Here is a 21,547-nt window from a genome sequence, read left to right as displayed (position 1 = left end):
GTGTGAATACTCAAACAGGTAGAGATATGAATGATGAATTTCTCATGTATCATTCAACTTTCATAATATAAGTACACATTGACTTTATGTACAGAATTTGTGGAATTTAATGTGACAAAACAATTAACCAGTAGACCTCATGAAGCAATCATATAATGAAAAAAAATCCAATCCCAATGACTATATAAGAACATTCTGGTGTTTTTAATACGTATACCTATAAAATAATACTTACTGCTATGATAGTATGATGGCATTCATGATTGTAACGGAGTAGGTCTCTGCATTATTACCTATCGGTTAAACTTCTGCACCTAAATACTGACCGACTTTTACAGGCATCGTTGAATTTAACTGGGAACTCCTGTAATTTCAACATCTTAATGATTTCTATATACCAGTTTACGTATGAAACTACTGCTAAATGGTTCTGTTACATTATTTCTTATCATATCTACAATGACAATTAGGATTATGTAAGACATAAAGATAAACAATCGTTAAACATTGAAAATACTTTCTAATACGCTTTCATTTAGATTTATTTACAGGTAGGCTCTGATGACGCTAGAGTGCGTACGTATGATCAATAGTATTCCAAGAAAAGATAAGTTTAGAAAGCAGAAGACACAAATTTCATCACATTTGCAAAGGTTGCATACAAGGAAATGACCAGAATGGACCTTTCCGGTGTTTACAGTTTTTTTTTGTAAATTGGCTAACTTGTTAACCAATTGCTACACTGACATAATACATAGTCACTGGTTGACCTGGTTTGCAAAAAAAGAACATGTGAGTTCTTCTTTAATACGCTTCACCCAACCAAATCCATTCTTACAAAACATTTGAGCAGTGCCACGACAAAACCAACATAATGGGTTTGCGACCAGCATGGATCCAGACCAGCCTGCGCATTTGCGCAGTCTAATCAGGATCCATGTTGTTCGCATATCAACTCTAATACAAGTGAAGAAACTTACAGCAAACAGCATGGATCCTGATCAGACGCGGCTCATTTTTAGTAATAGATTTGTTTTATACTTTCTCGATTTTTTTATACATTGCTTAATATATAGCCTTTTTTCATTATACTGCACATAACACCATAAGCAAAATAACCGCCTCCGTGGTCGAGGGGTTAGCGTCGGTGACTTCTAATCCAGTTACCTAACTTGCGTAGGTTTGATCCCCGGGAGATACTTTGGTGGTCTAGCATGGTGGAAGGAAGTCAAGTACTGGTGTGACTTCAGTCTCCCCGTACATTTAATCAATGATGTTATATTTTCGATCCTTGAAGATCGTTCAGCACGACATTATTGTTGTGCTTGTGGTATTTTTAGTTTCAACTTTTCGGCATTTTCTAGTTGGGTGGTTCCAATATTCCTTCTTGAATAATGTTGAATCACCCTTAGGATATGTTGCCTGCTTTTTAAATTTGTCTTTTGACGTCTTATCTGTGATACGCAGGCTTCATAACCTCTGATCCCCTTTCAAATTTCCATTTTATTTAGTTCCGCCCATTGTTTTCTCGTTTAGGGCACACGCTTTTTATTACTTGGGGACCATACGCCGCTTTTCATGGAATGGCACGAAAGTGTCACATTGAAGGTTCCATGATAACCGCCGTATGAATACATCTGCGGATGTTTCTAAATTCAAAATTTTACTATTTCACGTCTAAATGTTGAATTCTGCTTAAGCCGGTGCTAGGGGGCGTGGACGGTGACTTGCACTTTCCAGTACCGTCCATGAACAGGCTCAATCAAACCGAGCCTGCAACATTTTCAATTTTGCCGTGTTGGGCTTTCTTTAGGGATTCTATATTTATCTATTTCAGGAACGATGGTTAGGAAACTACTCGCTTATATAACTGAAATACTGTTGGGAAAAGGCGTAAAATCAAACAAACAAACAAAATTTGCTGGTACTTACTACTCTTTGTGACTGACTACCCGCTGTGAGCTTCTCTCTATAACACACAGTTCCGTGACAATTCAATAAAAAATCTACCGAAAAAAACATTTTCATATTCGGGTCATGTAGATATATATGTATTGCATTATGAATCTATAACGAGGTTGTTGCTCATATAACTCACGCAGTTCCATACTAGGGCGATCAAAATGTGACGGAAATATGAACATGAAGGTATAATTACTTGTTCATGTGGGGTACACCATTATTTGTAATATATGACCATTATTCTTTCAACGAGTTCCCCTTCATATTTGACACACATAAATGTTTTAAGGTCGACATTTATGGTAATTGCATAACTATGAACATTTTGGTTCTTTACAGTCATTTATTTCCTATCCTTTCATTGTTGAAAATATGCATAACTTTCTATAGGCATCCATACGTTAGAGACGTGGGAATCTTAGTGATGTTTAATAAGAAACGAAAAACAAGATATGAAATTCAATGAATTCACGTGGTTATAAGAGATAACGCATATTAACAGGGAAGAATTATTGTATATTTACAGCTTTAGCTATCCATCTTATGAACATAAATGTCTAGAGGCAGACGGTTCTGATTATTGCAATTAGTTTAGTGCTACCTCGGTCAATTGACCAGACGCCAGTTGTCAATCAAATCGATAAAATGATATCCGTTTAGCCAATCAGCGATTACGATTTTCACCCCCCCCCCCAAGCGGTGTTACCTTAGACATTACCCTTGGACATTACGGTTCCAAGAAACACGGCGACGAATTATTCGATGTATTAGAATTTCATAAATTTATCGTGAAAAATCAAAATAAAATGGTTAAAAGATGTCAATGGGGACTATGCAAGTCAGATTCTCGTTTCCCTGATCGATTGGTAGGGGAAATCAAGTTTATTCCGTTTCCGAAGCCTAAAAGAAACCGTGAAAGGTGCCTACGCTGGAACAAGGCTTGTGGACGTCCTCACGATCAACTAAATGTAGAGAAAATTGACGGGAATTATAATTTATATGTGTGCACTAAGGTATGAACAAATTAAGGAAAGAACGAAGTTTTTTAAAATTGTTTTTGTATAATTTTCTAAGTTCTAAACCGAGTAGACTAGGAAAATGTTCCTGAAAGTGGGTGGGGTATAATGTCTTTGCTTATCATTTTCATGGCCGGTTTTGTATCAGACGGCGTATTTAGTTTTGCATAAGGCCTTGACAAATTTGAAATATTTTCAGCAGCTGAATGGAATCCATTCTGTCATGAGTTGCACTGACTACGCTCAGTCTATATATAAAATTCTGGAAACAAAGTGATCCTTCGGAAGCATCAATCACAACAAAATAACATAAGAATTGCAGACTCGGTTTTATTGAGTCTGTACATGAGGGATAATGAATAAGTGCAACATCTCTCACGCCCCCTAGCACCGGCTTGAGCGGTACTCAATTCTCAACACTTTATAGTGTTGGCATCAATGATCCCAAAGGACCAGAAAATATAACAACACTGAAGTGAAGTACGGGTGGAATATGTGAAAAAGTGGACTGGGTGACAGACATTTCGTACCAAGACCGTTCACCCTCATACTGGTGTGCTAGCCATAATCATATTCAAATTAATACAGTTAATTGTAACTGGAAGTCTATACCCAATTTTGGGAGCTTATATGCAATAATTCATTATTTTAAAATATCTGGTTCAGACAAATTTTCACAAATGAAAAAATCTTTAAAAGATAAAACAACACATTTTCCTGTTAAACATATTTTATTTCTGCAAAAAGGATATAAACCATCAGAAAAGTTTTAATACAGTAAGCTGTAACAATTTGATTGCAGCATTTCCCTGAAGGAGGGCCATCTGAGCAATACCCCGACCCTTATCCAGCAGACAGTTGTACAGGTTCAGCAGCTAAGCACACACCATGCAGAGCTCCACCAAAACCTAGACCTATGTCAGAGCCTCCCAAAAAGCGGCGCAAAATCCTATCACAATTACAATCTTAGTGAGTATTTACACATACATGTAAACATGTATATTAATCATAACTTAAACAATATTCAAGTGTTAAATGTGCATAAATACCTGTAGGTAAACTTTATTATAACAGTAACATTTTTAAAAGTTAATTTGATACTTATAATTGTAAAAGTTTAACAAGAGATACATGTACATTTTTTGCCAAAATAAGAATATTCTATTGAATCATAAGGTAATTGTGATAATATGATTTGAACTGATAAATATTTCAGTGATGAAGAAAATAGCCAGCAATACAACTTTCAAGGAGTAACAACAGATCAACCTCAATCTGTAACAAATATGCATTTGAAAAATGACAATGTCACTGGTGAGTTCAGAGTTTGCTAACATACTCAACATATACTGCAGACATTTTTCTTAATATTTCTTTCATGTCAGTTTTATTTGGATAAATTCTTTCCACATTAAGATCATTCTTTGTAAAAGTTACAAAATCGCAAAATTCTGCCCCTGTTACTAAAAGCTGCCCCTGTACTTGATACCAGTACTTATGTGTACGCTTTAATAATAATTCTCCATTTACCTCCTCAACAAACAAGTTATTATTTTTTTTCAAAGTTCCTTAACGCATCTAAAATGTTCCAGTCTCTGATAATATAGGGGCACTTAACTTCCAATATACCAGACTGTCCATTTTGACAGACCTTCCCATCCGGGGTTGCACCAAGAAATGGAAATAGGGGATTCACTACAAATCCACATTCATGTACATGATTCTTTGTTTTTTCGATACATGTTGATGGCGACTCTTTCACTATTTTTGCCATATGAAGTGGGCACAGATTTGAAGGACTTGGGCTGTATCGTGTTTTTTACAAATTTATCATTTAAATCAGCTTTACGAATCATAAAATTCCAAAATGTTGAGGCAGTGATTCTGTTCTCTCTTTCTTTATGCCATACTGTTGAATGGCTTTGATCTCTGCTGGACATTTCTAAGGCCTCTGCTTCTTCCTGAGATTTTACCAACATAGCCCATTTATCACTATTATTTAGCACCAGGTCCGGTACTTCTATTTTTGGCTGGAATGGCATTGATAGATCTCCACAATAATTTGTGTGACCCTGAAGCTCTAATGGCTGCATAAGTGGAACCTGCAAAATATTTTACAATGCTTATTATTAAACTTATATTAAACATGAATTTTTTGTTTCAATGATATCACCATTAGACATGTTGGCCTTGGCAGCTGAAAATATGGAATTAAAAAGAAAAATGGCAGAGCAGTTGCTTGAAAATAGTGCTCTGAAAGAGGAATTGTCTACAAAGACTAAATCAATGGCACAACAGGTCCTAGAAAATGAAAATCTAAGAAGGAAAATTACAACTAAAAAACCTTCACATAACACCAAATTTGACGATAATGTACAAAAGAAATGTCATTTCAATGTAGAGTCAGTTGGGGACAGTACAGTTAGAGACAACTTTAAAACTTTAAATTTTACACAGGTTTTACCTATGAACAATTCATGAATATATATAAATTTTTAGTTCCTTACAGCGGTGAGAGCCCTATTAATTTTCCGAAGACAATATCTAGCCAGAAAACAATAAGATTACAAGACCAGTTATTGTAAACCCTTGTGAAATTGCGTTTAAATTTTGAGTGGAAATATAAATACATAAAACAATCGATGAACTTGAACTAATATTATTAGACTTTTTTTACTTTATGTTACCATAAATTTTGTTTAAAACACTTAAGCCAAACAATAAGCAATTGTTTACATTAGTGACTTTTCCTTGAACCCAGTTTATTTGTTTTTCAAATTTTATGACAGTGAAATTTATTCGCGATTGTGTGATAGTGTTGTTTAGGAATCCCCTTAAGACTGTCAATTTATGATTACCGTTTGATATGGCCATCTGAAATGTTCAAGCTAAGATCATTTCGGAATCTTCTTGAATAATATCAACAAAAAGACAGCCAAATATGTTTGTAGCGATCATTTATAGTGATAATTTGTATCAGGAAAAACATCACAATAATCTTGTTAAATTCTTATAAAGAGCAATTAGTCTAGCTATCCCAAAACTATTTCATGCAAAAGAACATTACGATCACGATTTCGTCTTGACTGTATGTTAAACATGAAACAACTGTGATTGTTATTATGAGTAAGTAAAAATGCATTCATGATATATAAGCTCGATAAGCTGTTAGAAACCATCTATACGTTCTATATTCAGGATAACCTCGGACGGTTTTTGGTATTCATGTGATATTACAACACATTATAATAATAAAATATCAAAAATGTATAATGCGATTAGACCGTTTGAAACAGTTAAAACATTTGTATCGAAGGTGCTTATACCTTATGGATAAGTTAATAAAGTCCTTAAATAGCAAAATCTGTAAACAGTGTATACAAAAACACTCTGAGAATTTGCATTTTACTACTACCTTTATCGTTTATTTATTGCTAAATTAAATGCTTTTGTTGTGTGTGCATTAAATCCAGTACTACTTCACATTATTTACTCTATATGATGAGTAACAATCACAATGTTTTTTTAAAAAAGAAATATTTTTATAGCTAAAACAATATATGATGTTTTGATTCCTCAATTAATTAAATAAATACAAAACACTAATTGCAGTTCACACTCTTTTTGTCTAGTAATGATCTAGTAAAAATATGACACATTTAAAATCAGATGGTATTCTGTTCTGAAATTAAACATGAATAGCAATTTAATCAGGGATCTATTTCATCGTGCATTTAATCAGCCAGAAAGTAATGTAATGTTTGAAGCCTACAAAGAAACAGAATGACTTAAAAAGATACCTAGTAATTGAGATATAGTAAGTAATTGAACTTTAGAAAAGGATGTTAGTATTATGAACTAGATACTTGAAGACAAAATAGGATAATGAAAAAGTAGTATCACTGGAAACATCTCATTTTTTGTCCGTGGGAATTGAACTACCAAGTGTTTAAATGACTCGGTCACCTAGTTCAATAGTTTGTGAATTTTTCTAGCAAAATCAATCCCTTTAAATTTGCTTGGAAAAATGTCGTTGTCGTCTTAATGTTTTTTTACCAATAACAAAAATATCTAAAGAAGATTGAACATATTCGTTTAAAGAATTTTAAAGTACTTCCAAATCCTGTTTTAATGATGCAAGAAATACAAGAGAAATGTTCTTTTCTTCTGAATAGAAGAAAAAAGGGAAATAGGAGTAGCATTTCAAACCTAAACCAGGAAGTGAAACCGTCTGATTATTATGAAATAAACTTTTTTCCAAAGTGTCATGCTTTGCAAATACAAAACAAAATGCATTTAAAAATACCAAAAAGATATGGTTTGATATCAAACGCCTTGGCTTTCAATTAAAAACTTAATAAAATTAAATTAAATGATAAAATGTTAGGAGATCCGGACATGAATTCATTTTAACTGAACGACATTTATTCATGTGTATTTTGTTTGGAAAATAAGATATAACATTGTACACTAGATTTGGAGAATACCTCTCCTGGCTTACTTTTGATGAAATATCTGTATATGATTTTTCTTCTTATGTTACTTTCTACGTGACGATTTAATATAGTTCTACAGAGAATCAGCACACCTTTTAAAAATAAATAAAAGATGGGCTACGCAGAAAGCAATACAAACATAATTATATGAAAATTTATAATGTTCACCGGACCTTAAAATCACTCCTAGATATTTAAATTTACACATAGAGATAAATATGAGGAAAATTGATATTAATCATTTGCATTTTACAGTCCTTTGGGATTATGACCTTCAAATGAATAGCGTGTTTTGGAAATGAACTCAAAAAAGCTATAGGGTCCGCTAAAAATATAGCAAAAGATCATATGTCTTTACACAAGGGCATTTATTAGTGCTGGTTTAAAATCAAAAATTTGCAGACCACTTGAGTTCAGTAAATTTTGATTAGGGGGATTTTATGTTTGTACGAGGGAATGATTCAAAACATTCTAACCGGATTTGTAAAATGATTCTTAACCTGTTAAATTGAATTTACATAACAATACACGGAAAAATAAATCGGAATCTATCCCTAAATGAATTACAAAAATACCCAACCAAGAAATATTAACAAATAAAAAAGTTTATGCTGTTATTGGCATGCACATGTAAAGCAATGCGGCGCACGGTATAACTTTAAAATTTGACGTTAACGACGGTCACAGGGTGCGTATTGTCCTTAACGGAGCAGATTTTTTACTCATTCGCGGAGTAGGCCAATATGTGGTACCTTTTCATCCTTATTTGATGCGGCGGAAACTCCCCTGCCTATATATATTTCTGTACAAGTGGGATCATATTGTATTGTAACAGAATGAATGGTGATAAAAGAGCTCCTGTAAATGACGCAAACTTCTGTTATTTCCTTCTGTAACTTGAATTGTTGAAAAAAATCGCACATGCAATTAACTATATTTGTATTAAAAAAATAATGTAAAATAATGTTGCTCTTGAAAGATAATGTATCATACATACGAAAAAAAAACAGAAAATACAACTATGATAAAAATTGTCATTATCTTAAAATAAATAAACGCATAGCCAATTTGAACAGTGGCTGTTAAATTGTTTGACACAATTTCTCCATAAGACTACTGCGTTAAAAAAAGAAAATAATTGATACAATCCTGTAAAAACCAAGAATACAATACATGTGTAATACATTAACTAATTATCCATTTTTAAATCCTCAGAGTTTGACTGCACCGCCCCGTAGTTACTGGTTGAACATCGTTGACCAATGTTCCGCCAGTCAATTGACTGTTCATTTTTCAAACGTCTTGGCGATTGACGATCCCACCAAAACGTCCTGCGAAAATTCTTTTTCTGTCTCTTCCTTATTTGCTATTTCTCTTTATCCTTTTTAATCTTTTAAGCTAAATCAAAAAATATGCTGTGGCTTCTGGAACTTTTCCCTTGATAGCCAATAATCTTTTTCAACTTTTAAAAGTTTTCCGTCTTACATTTACAAATTTTTTCCTATTTGATGATTTTCGAGACATTCCGACATCATTGTTTAAGCGAGTATTTCATTAAACAAGTGACGTTTGAATTGTGATTGTAAATATAAATATGGTTTAAATGAGAGCTCATTTTTATGACAACTCAAAGATTGGTAATTGAGTTTTGGCGTTTTTTTGAAATCAAAATGTGCCATATTGTAAAATACACCAGCAAAAGCGCCTCATGTCAAGGCGAATTTACGCACTGCGCCGGGTGTGCGTTTTACCATGTTTTTGAATTCGCTGTTACGGACAAGCTTTTGTGTTATCAGATTAGATTAAGTATCAGTTTACAGGTATTTGTTTCCGATTAAGTGTGATATATAACAATAAGTGTTAGGAATGAAAATTCTTTCAATTGCTAGTCACAAATCCGGATTTTGATCATCCCCTCGTACATGATATGTACCTTTGCGCCGTTATCTTTTGTAAGCCATTGTGTTGGGTTGGTATTTCGCTTATACTGTACTTGTTACCGTCGATTTGAGCATGATTTGTTTTAAAGATGTACTAAGCTCATCTTTTAGTAAAATATTTTTATTGTAGAAATATGTTAAAATCAAAAATTTTCTTACTTTATATGCCTAATTTAATAAGGAAATGCACAAACTGTGTATGTGTAGCTGCGTTACCTACTACGGGGTGAATTGTTGATGTTTATTTTACATAAAATTTTACTAAAAAGACTGTGTAGAAATATCAATATTTCTAAATATCAGATTTGAACATGATACATCTTAAATATTTTAATTTTGTGTTTACAAATAGGAAAAGTGCGGGTATGATCGGCAGTGAATTGTCAAAAGCTTAGTTTGATTGAATTGCTATATCAGATCAAATAACGCCATTCATTTGTGACTTTTGACATTCCGTATGTCAAGTGCACAATAAAAACAAATGAATGCCTACTAAATCATATGGTATTATATAAAATTTGGGATAACTTTATTTTATGCATCATGTTAATTGACCGAGACTAAAACATTTTTTATATATATCAAAGAATTAAAGATAAAATACTCATGTAAACGTTACTTGATATCTTATGATGATGATATGTAAGAAAAAAATATGTGTTTAATCGTACAGAAAAAATGATCACAAGATTTTGAAGAAGAAAAAAGTCTTACAAAATACGATCTTTTCTCTGACCTTTAGTATGAAGAAAAAATAGATCTAACATCAAATATTGACATCTGTCCTTTTATTAAAAACATGATGTGTGGACATTCTTAATATGTGATTTTGTAACCCGATACTTCGAAATCGACATATTCGAGTCATGTAAGTATCTATGTACTGCATTGTGAATCTATAACGAGGTTGTTGTTCATATCACTCAGGCAATTCCATACAAGGGCGATATGTGATGAAAATATGAACATGACGGTTTTATTACTCGTTCATGTGGGGTACACCATAATTCTTAATATATTACTATTATTCTTTCTATGAGGTCTACTTCATATTTGATTAACATAAATGTCCTGAGGCCGACAATAATTGATGGTAATTGCATAAACATAAACAATTTGGTTCTTTTCACAGTCATTTATTTCCCATGCCTTTCATTGTTCTTTGCAACTATTGCATACCTGTTTATAGGTATCCGTACGTTGACTAGTGGAATATTTAGTGAAATATAATAAGAAACGAAAAAACAAGACAGGAAATTCACTTTGTAATAAGAGATAACGCATATTAACAGGGAAATGCTGAATTATTGTATATTAAACAGCTTTAGCTATCCATCTTATGAACATAAATGTCAAGAGGAGACAGTTCTGATTATTGCAATTAGTTAAGTGCTACCTAGGTCAATTCTCTCTACTTGTAGATATCTACAACATTCAAAACTCTCTATGACCCTTGCTTTTATTTAGGTAGGTGATATTGAATAAAGCTGTTGTACATTAAAGCTCTCGTGAAAGAGAATGCAATACAACTGTACAACGTATACTTGCTAATAAATATTAAAATGAAGATTGTTATTGTAAGTAACGACATGAAAATAAATAGAACTACAATCGTCTAAAACTGTGAAATTCCATGAATCGGTGGCTTACAATACATGTAAATTAAAAATTGTTGTGTTTCTCAAGTTTGAAGAATTCTGGTAGCTACAAATTATACAAAAATGCAATCACGACAATAACAATTAAGTTGCAGGTATTAGTAGAAATACTTTTTTTAGTTTCTGAAGAGAAAAAGCAGCATGCAACAAGCTTAATTTAATTTTGCTGAATTAAAATATAAATGGTTTAACATATTTGAAGTTTATTCTTATTAAATGACAAAGCTGAATGTCACATTTTATGGGATATATGTTTCAAAGGTTTTTATATCTTAAAAATTTAAATACACCTTGAATATTGACATTTTAGAGAAATTGACAATAAAGACAGAAATTGTATTGAATAGGGAATAAATTATGATGCCATTTACTGTATTTAATTCATGTTGATAGTTCTTCTCTACCGATTAGTATATGTCATTTGTTTTTTTCTATATAAGGTAAGTATCTTGATATGTTGATATGATTTTTTTTATATAATAAACCGATTTGCTATCCCAAAAGAGAAACAACAGAACCTTTAACTTTTTTGATATGTCTCAAAAAGTTTCATAATTTCGATATGTCTTGACAATTATGTACGACACATTTAATGAGACAAACCTGACATTAGAACATATCAAATGGCTTTGAAAACATTTGATATGATTAAAGTTGGACATGTTATGTAATGATACTCTTTGATATAACATTTCAAATAATAATGATCTTCTTGTTCATAAACATTAGTATTCATAACTGCATATTAATTTACTTTGGGAATTGTTTTTGATTGCTTTTTTGGGGGTTTATTTCATTTTCATTGTTTTCAACAACAAAATAAATTCTGCGTGTGTTATGTACTATAGACTGGTGAATATCTAAGTTATACTTAATAAAAGGAAAATGAATTAAACATAGCATGAAATACGTATAGAATGTTTAGTATCTGACGTCATCAAAGGTCAATTTTATTTAATGCACAATGGCTGCCGGTACCGACCGGAATATCTTGCTCGAGGGTAACTGTTTAGGAAAAAAATGGAAAAATGCGAATTTAAGAAAGGATGTGGAAACAAATGTTATCAAAGGAATGGAAAAGGTGAAATTAATGAAGTATGTGTACAAAAAAAAATCATACAGGTTTATTTTTAATTTGCCCAGTATGTTTTCTTCATTTTAAACTTTTATTATATCTTAAGTTTATTATTACTGTACAACAAAGAGACATGTAGGTACTATCAATGCCTTGATTTCACACCAATATAAAAATGACTAACGACTTAGCATATTGATTAATCTTTATTTATTATCTGTCTAGTATATTCCATAGAAAACATGAAACAAAAATTCATTTTACCTTGGTAACTACTACATCTTTTAAAATAATTACCGTGCCGATTGTCATTAAAATCTCCTGCAAGTTTCATTATGGAACAAAAGCAGCAACGGTCTGTAAAACAAAACGATATTGATGTCAAAATTGTCCAGAATCAATCGAAGAATTGTAGGTCATTTGAGTACTACATAAGTATTGATATGGTCCGCTTATCATGTATCAATGTTTATTTTTTCCACCACCTACATATACATATCTTGGTTGAGTAATCACAGTTGTTAGCTGTTTCATTTATTTGAATGTTCAATTATTTTCATATGATTTCAGAGGAATATATGCATGCTTGCCTTTGATCATGTTCGTGACACGAAGAAATTTATTTAATTCGTTACAAATTGCTATTTCTTTCCTACATAAAGCATTCTTATCAATTGTTCTTATCATAATTGTTCAGGGTTATCAAAATAACTTTAGAAATTATTTGAAGCATTCAACATAAAAAGGGAATAATAATGTATATCGAAATGTAACGTCCGCATTAAGCAATATCTAACTATGAAACTCCAAAAATTATAAAATGTTTGCAAACGACTGAAAACAAAACACTTCTTTACAGTGTCTTTATGCTTATATCCTCACCGTCAAGTTGTGAATGAGTTAAATTTGTAATATTTATTTTTAAAAGATTCGCTATACTAATGGTGATTGACCAATAATTGGTCATGAAAAATGTTTATGATTAATTTAAAAAAAAATCAAAATTATAGGAACTCCGCCAAAACTTTTCATGAATTGAACGTTACCGCGATACATTTTGAACGATATTTATAGAAAATTCCATTGGACACAAATATAAAATTGAACACAATTATGGCAAAACGTCAAGTTATCTTTTATTTCTAATTTTACCTTTTCACTGACCATTTACACTTGAAAGTGAATAATGTCACTTTAATGCTTAATGATCATATTTCTAACAGTTGTTCTATAAATCAGACTGGAGATATTTATATTTGCGTTTGGGTAACTAATCATATTATCTTTATTTACTTCTCGTGTTATACTTGAACTTGATTCATTCGAAAAAAAAAGAAAAAAAGGTGATGGTTATGATTTCCTGATTTAAATTGTCAAAATCAGTTTTTGGTTGTAAACGTCATAGTCATGTAGATCAAACTTAATCATGCATTCCGTGTCTTCAGTGCACATTTATTGTCGGTTCAACGGATATAATGATACAGTAATTTATTATGAATCATTCATCAAATAACGCTTTTTTATGAAACGTACATATTACATTTAAAGTGAGAAACGCTTTTAATATCTTATAAAATATAATTTTATAAAAATGGTCTAAAGTAAACTATATTGGTTCGATAATCGTTGGGTCGATTTTTGAAAGTGTTGTTATATAGAATAGTAGTACTACGCTTATATTTCACACACATGTCTGTTGCTAATATTATTTAAAAAAATGTTTCAGAGCTGTATGTTATTGTGCTACTTAAAGTAGGTTTCTATTTGTTTAACAGTTTGTTCGTATATACACCATTTGCTTTTAAAACAATGTGCCACTATTTTGTCTTTCAGCAGATATATAGGTTATCGACTTTAAACTAATAAACTGTTTTCATATAATTACCTTCAAGCTGATTATAAAGACATTCTTTTTATAATTGTGATATATACTAAAAGTAATTGGTTAAGTTCAATAACAGTTCATCATAACATGCTGATAATATAATATATACTGTTATCATTTACACTGGTAAACTCATGATAATTATAAACAATAACATATTAAGAAAAGAAAACTTAGTCAAGAAGTACAATTGTATTTAAAACGTTGGCAGACAGACAATTTGTAATTGATTTCGTGAATTCATAAAAATAAATAAGTGATGTCGGTATAATAAGATCACAAATTCACAAACTTTATAAACCGAACTGCAAAATCGCGATGTTTCAATGCCAAAACAAATATCGTTTGCAGTGTTTCCACGGTTAGAGCTCAAACTTGTTTTAAAATTCATTTTAATTACGGTATATATGCAGTGTTCTTGTATAAACTGTTACTGTATATGTACTTCGGATAATTATTTTAAAGAAACAACTTCATACAATCACGTGGGATTTATAATCAAATAAAGATTAATATATATATATATATATATATATATATATATATATATATATATATATATATATATATATATATATATACCAGATGCTTGTGTTCTAAGACTAGCGAACTCTTCAATGGACTCCTTTAGAAATTGAATCTATTTCTTGACACTCTGGTAAATATCTGAAAAGAAGAAAACAATACAAAAATGATATAAAATGTACATCACTTCTGATATGCTATTTTTTCTTGACATTTCCTTGTTTACAGCTGTTTCAAACGTGATACTAGTTATCTAAAAGAAAACTTTTTAAGGAAATTACTCCTCCCTTAAAATAATCAAATGTACAACTTCTAGCGTCATCAGATCATAAATGTCAATAAATTTATTTATATGGGAAGCTTATCAGCACGAATATCTGTTACAAAATATTCAATTTTTAACGTTTGTATATCTTAATGTCTTACATTATCCTTAACGTCTTACATTATCAGACATTTTATGGCAGAGGTGATAAAATATATATGTAACAGAACCATTTAGCAGTTGTTCTATATGCATAACGACTTACAAAAACCATTACGTTATTGAAACTGCAGGAGTTCACAGAGATACATGCAAATTTCGGTCACTATACTTGTGAAATGCGATTTAAAAGTTTTACTGATAGAACAAAAAAATGCATGGACGGGTATTCCATGTCTCACACCATCACACAAACTTGAATGTAGCCACATTATCATAGCAGTTTGTATGTATTTATAGGTATTTTTTGATTTTGTTAACATGTCAATTGCAATTTGATCATACTGTCAATGCACAAAATACATTAATATTCGATAAATGTTCGTTAAATTTCTTGAGATGTATGCAGTAAGATGTGATTAAATTTAATTTGTTGCTATGGAATAGTTTTACTGACGGTTATAGCGCAATGTCCTACATTTGGTAAAATCTGGACCGCGTATATCCATGTGTTTTGACTTCTTATCAATAATTATGTTTAACATAATTGAAACTATGGTTGTTTTCTGTTTAGTGCTGCTCTATTTATCAATATGTTTTGCAATTATTTCGGTAAAGATTATACTCGTTTTAAATAACAGGCTTTAAGTAGTAATATTTCAATTCATTCGGAAACGAAATCATTAAAATGTCATTTTAAGGCCGTATAATACGAAATAAATCAGTTTTACCAAAAGTTATATATCAGTGTACAAAATTTCGCAAGCACTCGACCCTTTTGATTAAAATATACTTTAACAAAAAAAAAGAATTTATCTAAAAACAATTGCAAAAGTACGGATCGAACAGCAGACTTCTTATATCACTGGGTAATCATTTAAAGGACTGTGCTATTGCGGATGTGAAGAGGATCTATGCATTAAGCCAGTATGATATTTCTAAACATTAGTTACAACATCCGCATCAATACCCGTAAAATACGGACAGAACCGAAGTGGGAGCGAACAGTTAAATAAGTGTGTTTAGGTTTTCATATTTAACATGTCAATTAAATCAGACTATATGCAATATAAAAAGAAATGCTTTACTTGCCTAAAATTGCAACTATTGTTCCTTTTAAAGCGTATACGTGTATAGCCTATTTCTTTTGCTACATTGAATTTAATAATTTCCGATCAATACATTATCAGGAGAAAACTTGTGGTTAAGGTATTTATTTCACGTAGGGCACAAAATGGGCGCAATTTAATGAAACACTTGCCATTTGTTACAAGCGTAACACTAAGTAACACCTACGTAACGCATGTGAATTCAGTAACATTTGTAACAAGTTTGTTTCTTAAATTTCTTATCTGTGAAATTTTCATTTCACTCAAAACTCTCGTAACATTTGTAACAATGCTGTAACAACTATGTAACAACCTAGTAACATCTATGTAACCATATTAATTACGTTTTTTGACCATTTTTAAGGCTTGTGCTGTAACACTTGTAACAACCTGTAACATTTGTAACAATTATCTGTGAATTTTTCATTTCATTCTCAACCTTCGTAACATTTGTAACAATGCTGTAACAATGCTGTAACATTTGTAACAATACTGTAACAACTATGTAACAACCTTGTAACATCTATGTAACCTTATTTATTCCGTTTTTCGACCATTTTTAAGGCTTGTGCTGTAACACTTGTAACAACCTGTAACATTTGTAACAATTATGTCTGAAATTTTCATTTCATTCTCAACCTTCGTAACATTTGTAACAATACTGTAACAACTATGTAACAACCTTGTAACATCTATGTAACCTTATTAATTCCGTTTTCTGACCATTTTTAAGGCTTGTGCTGTAACACTTGTAACAACCTGTAACATTTGTAACAATAATCTGTGAAATTTTCATTTCATTCTCAACCTTCGTAACATTTGTAACAATGCTGTAACAACTATGTAACAACATTGTAACATCTATGTAACCCTATTAATTCCGTTTTCTGACCATTTTCAAGGCTTGTGCTGTAACACTTGTAACAACCTGTAACATTTGTAACAATTATGTCTGAAATTTTCATTTCATTCTCAACCTTCGTAACATTTGTAACAATACTGTAACAACTATGTAACAACCTTGTAACATCTATGTAACCTTATTTATTCCGTTTTTCGACCATTTTTAAGATTGTGCTGTAACACTTGTAACAACCTGTAACATTTGTAACAATTATGTGTGAAATTTTCATTTCATTCTCAACCTTCGTAACATTTGTAACAATACTGTAACAACTATGTAACAACCTTGTAACATCTATGTAACCTTATTTATTCCGTTTTTCGACCATTTTTAAGGCTTGTGCTGTAACACTTGTAACAACCTGTAACATTTGTAACAATAATGTGTGAAATTTTCATTTCATTCTCAACCTTCGTAACATTTGTAACAATACTGTAACAACTATGTAACAACCTTGTAACATCTATGTAACCCTATTAATTCCGTTTTTCGACCATTTTTAAGGCTTGTGCTGTAACACTTGTAACAACCTGTAACATTTGTAACAATAATGTGTGAAATTTTCATTTCATTCTCAACCTTCGTAACATTTGTAACAATGCTGTAACAACTATGTAACAACATTGTAACATCTATGTAACCCTATTAATTCCGTTTTCTGACCATTTTCAAGGCTTGTGCTGTAACACTTGTAACAACCTGTAACATTTGTAACAATTATCTGTGAAATTTTCATTTCATTCTCAACCTTCGTAACATTTGTAACAATACTGTAACAACTATGTAACAACCTTGTAACATCTATGTAACCTTATTAATTCCGTTTTCTGACCATTTTTAAGGCTTGTGCTGTAACACTTGTAACAACCTGTAACATTTGTAACAATTATGTGTGAAATTTTCATTTCATTCTCAACCTTCGTAACATTTGTAACAATACTGTAACAACTATGTTACAACCTTGTAACATCTATGTAACCTTATTTATTCCGTTTTTCGACCATTTTTAAGGCTTGTGCTGTAACACTTGTAACAACCTGTAACATTTGTAACAATAATGTGTGAAATTTTCATTTCATTCTCAACCTTCGTAACATTTGTAACAATTATATGTGAAATTTTCACTTTATTCTCAACTCTCGTAACATTTGTAACAATGCTGTAACAATGCTGTAACATCCTTGTAACATCTATGTAACCCTATTAATTCCGATTTCTGACCATTTTAAAGGCTTGTGCTGTAACACTTGTAACAACCTGTAACATTTGTAACAATTATCTGTGAAATTTTCATTTCAATCCAAACTTTCGTAACACTTGTAACAATGCTGTAACAACTATGTAACAACCTTGTAACATCTATGTAATCTATTAATTCCGTTTTTCGACCATTTTTAAGGCTTGTGCTGTAACACTTGTAACATCCTGTAACATTTGTAACAATTATATGTGAAATTTTCATTTCATTCTCAACCTTCGTAACATCAACTGTAAAATGCCTTTATCTTTCAAAAATAACAAGTTCATTTTAGAATTTCAATAACTTGCTATTGCGAGTCCAGTTTATCAAATTAATATTAGATATTTTATATATGAGGATAAATAATGAAGAATACTTGAGTTTTTAAATTTGATCCTGATCTTGATCCTTAAATTTTTATGAACACGGAGCCATATTGCAATGAACTGATAATTATTCCCAATTATGTGATTTTACAAAACTGGGCCAAGTATTAATTCCCAAAATGGCTTAGAAAAAGTCTCATCCTCAGCTCATACACATGTATACTTTCTATTTTATTGTAAAGAGCCTGTAATTATAAGTCTAATATGTTATTTTTTTTTGTTTTATGGTAACAATTTATGTACTGGTAAAATTGTGATTTCTTTTTCTTTCCTTTTTTTCTTTCTTTCTTTTTGAGAAATGGAACGAAACCTTTACTGTTCATATTGCATACAAAATATGAACCTACAAAGTTCCAATCATTTCTAATTATTGTTTTTATTCTACCAGTTTTAATTAAAAGTTAACACGTAATTTATGAAACAAGATTAAGCAAGTATATTTTAAAGTACAACTTATTCAGACATTTCAATATTTTGAATTTAATTATAAGGAAAAAAAAGTAACTGCCAGCAACTAAAAGCTTTTGTGCACAGAGTTTATTAATTCAACCTTTATTGACTCATTTTAGGTCCGAGAGCCCTTCGCAAGTCTTTTTGACTACTATCAAAGTGATATATGAAGAAGTTAAGGATGTTCCACAAGATCAATTACAGAAGCATCTAGAAAATTACTTTCTTGCCTATGATAACATGTGTCATTTGGATGGCTTAAAGTCTGCTCGTGAACCGCTTCCACTTCCACATCCTTATGAAAATCTTTGGAAATGTATTAAAAAGGTCATTGACAAACTACATTTACCTAATCATGTCAACAAAACATGTAAAAAAAAATATAATCCAGAGATACTGCCTGAAGGATACAATACACAAGCTGCTGAGCAGACATTCTCTTGGCTTGGACGCTTTAAAAAGATTGTCAACTCCATGACTCAAATGCACCACTTGTTTTATCTTCATCGCATGGTGAAGAGAAGAAATCTGTACACTTCAAAATGTAGGAAGAGCGGCAAGGAGCCAAGTTTACCTCAACTTAGATTTGAAAAAGAGGCTGTAGAGTGAATGATGTTTGAAAGTGTCTTCAAGAACTGAAGGCTATTGTTCCAACAGAAAACAAGTTCAATTTCTAAATTTGATATTACAAAGTGACATGACTCAAAAACAATTTTAATGACCTTTGTTTAAAATATTCAATTTCCTCTTTATACACCTTTCTGACTATTTGTGAGTTAGTGATGCTGTAGAGGGAATTTCAGTAGGGCAAAAAGCATATCATTTTATTTTCTTCAATGTAAAAGTTGATTCCAGATAAATTGTAAGTTGCTTCAGTGTGTGCTGTTTGTGTACAAGAATGAAATTAAGTTGTGAACTTATCATCATGACAATCCTTGTTCAAAGGCCTGAAATTCGGTTTTGACTTCCATTTCTGTTTTATAAGAAGCATTTCTGTACTTGCATATATGATGTTTATAAAGTGAATGCAATATCAAAACAAAACAAAAAACAAGTCCTTACAGGCTGTTGTGTAATACAATCAATAGATTTTGCTTTCTCGGCATTTGGTTTTTATCCTACAATGCCTTCTAGTTTATAAGCTTAATTAAAGTAATTGCTTAAGTAAAGGTCAAGTTAATATTCACATAAGGTGAACCTTGCAGAGTGTACATGCAATAAATGTTTCTTCATTCCTACAACTAATAGTGTTATATCTAAGATTCAAATATGCTTCATATTTCCCCTATCAAACAGATAAGGCAGTAAAGTGCAAAAATGTGAATGCTTGCATATCATATCGGGTAAATAAACCAAACAACATCGGGAAAATTACTTCTAAGCTAAATTTAGTTACAAAAATGTGTATAAGTTAGCTTTTTTATTTGCATGTTTGAATGAAGAGATAATAATTTTTCTTGCATTGTAGTATAACAATGCATGGTTTATAGTTCAAATGCTTTGTATTTCATTCCACAGGCCTATCAGTTGTTCTTAGTTTTATTTAATATTATTTAAGAAATACAAATATTATAAATGATAATACTCACTTATTGAAAGTTTATATTGAGCCTACTTTTTATGTCCAAAATTTGATTATAATTCTTTATTAAGTCTCGAAATAAAAGTTACGGGTTAAGATAACATTATGTAGAAAATGTAATATATATATTTTTGACAAAATTAACTAAATATTAAATTGGTTCATTTGTTAAGTGTTTATAATTAAATAATGCTGACTTATTTTTTCAAATAAGTTATTAGATATTGAAATTAATATAGTTTAGAGGTTTTATTATTTCTTTTAACTGATCATGCTTATTTTATATAGTGTTGGTATTGTTTAATAGTGTATAAATTTTATTATTGTATTTAAAATGCTTATGATATAAACACTTTATTGGATTCATCAACTCTATTCCTTTTTTTCTTTATGTCTTATAGTTTCTTAGTTTTGTTTTGGTAATGTCACTTAAGGTCAGTGTATTGTAAAGGGAAAGGGTATTGTCATCATAAAAGAGGTGTGAATGTGGGACATTGTTGCAAGTTGAGTGTGAACCCCTCCAAAATTTGCATAAAACATTTTTTATGAATAATTAAAGGTGTGTACAATCTGTAACAACCAATGAAGGTTGAGAATGAATTACATGTTAGGGATCACCTTCTATATAACTGGAACCTTTTTATGAAAAAATTATCACACATTGTGTATGTTTCTGTTTATATCCTAAGCTGTTGAGTCTTATACGAAGTGTTAATATACTTGTGTTTGCAATAAATTTTTTATTTTAAAATATTACATTGTCAGTAATTCATTAGTTTTAGTGCTCTACTATCTATCTGTGGATTTATTGAAGTGAGTGTTAGCAGTACCCTTTGCATCTAGCATTGGTAATCATGGATGGAATTAAGTTTGAAGACAATAAGTGTTTAGTGAA

At 31.0% G+C, this 21,547-nt stretch overlaps 1 protein-coding gene across 1 annotated transcript; it reads left to right on the top strand.

The window, feature by feature from the left end:
• The first annotated feature begins 2,666 nt into the window (after positions 1-2,666).
• LOC132717394 (uncharacterized) lies at positions 2,667-4,263 on the top strand. Its single transcript, XM_060700855.1, has 2 exons — positions 2,667-2,975; positions 3,781-4,263. Exons 1-2 carry the CDS (start codon positions 2,769-2,771, stop codon positions 3,946-3,948), a joined length of 375 nt encoding a protein of 124 aa, XP_060556838.1. The 5' UTR covers positions 2,667-2,768; the 3' UTR covers positions 3,949-4,263.
• The last annotated feature ends 17,284 nt before the right edge of the window (positions 4,264-21,547 follow it).

This window comes from Ruditapes philippinarum, unplaced genomic scaffold (assembly GCF_026571515.1).
Source record: "Ruditapes philippinarum isolate M1 unplaced genomic scaffold, ASM2657151v2 ctg5771_1_1_1_1, whole genome shotgun sequence".
NCBI classification, from domain to species: Eukaryota; Metazoa; Mollusca; class Bivalvia; order Venerida; family Veneridae; genus Ruditapes; species Ruditapes philippinarum.
The sequence above is the reverse complement of the archived record's forward strand: the minus strand, read 5'-3'. Positions and strand labels throughout refer to the sequence as shown.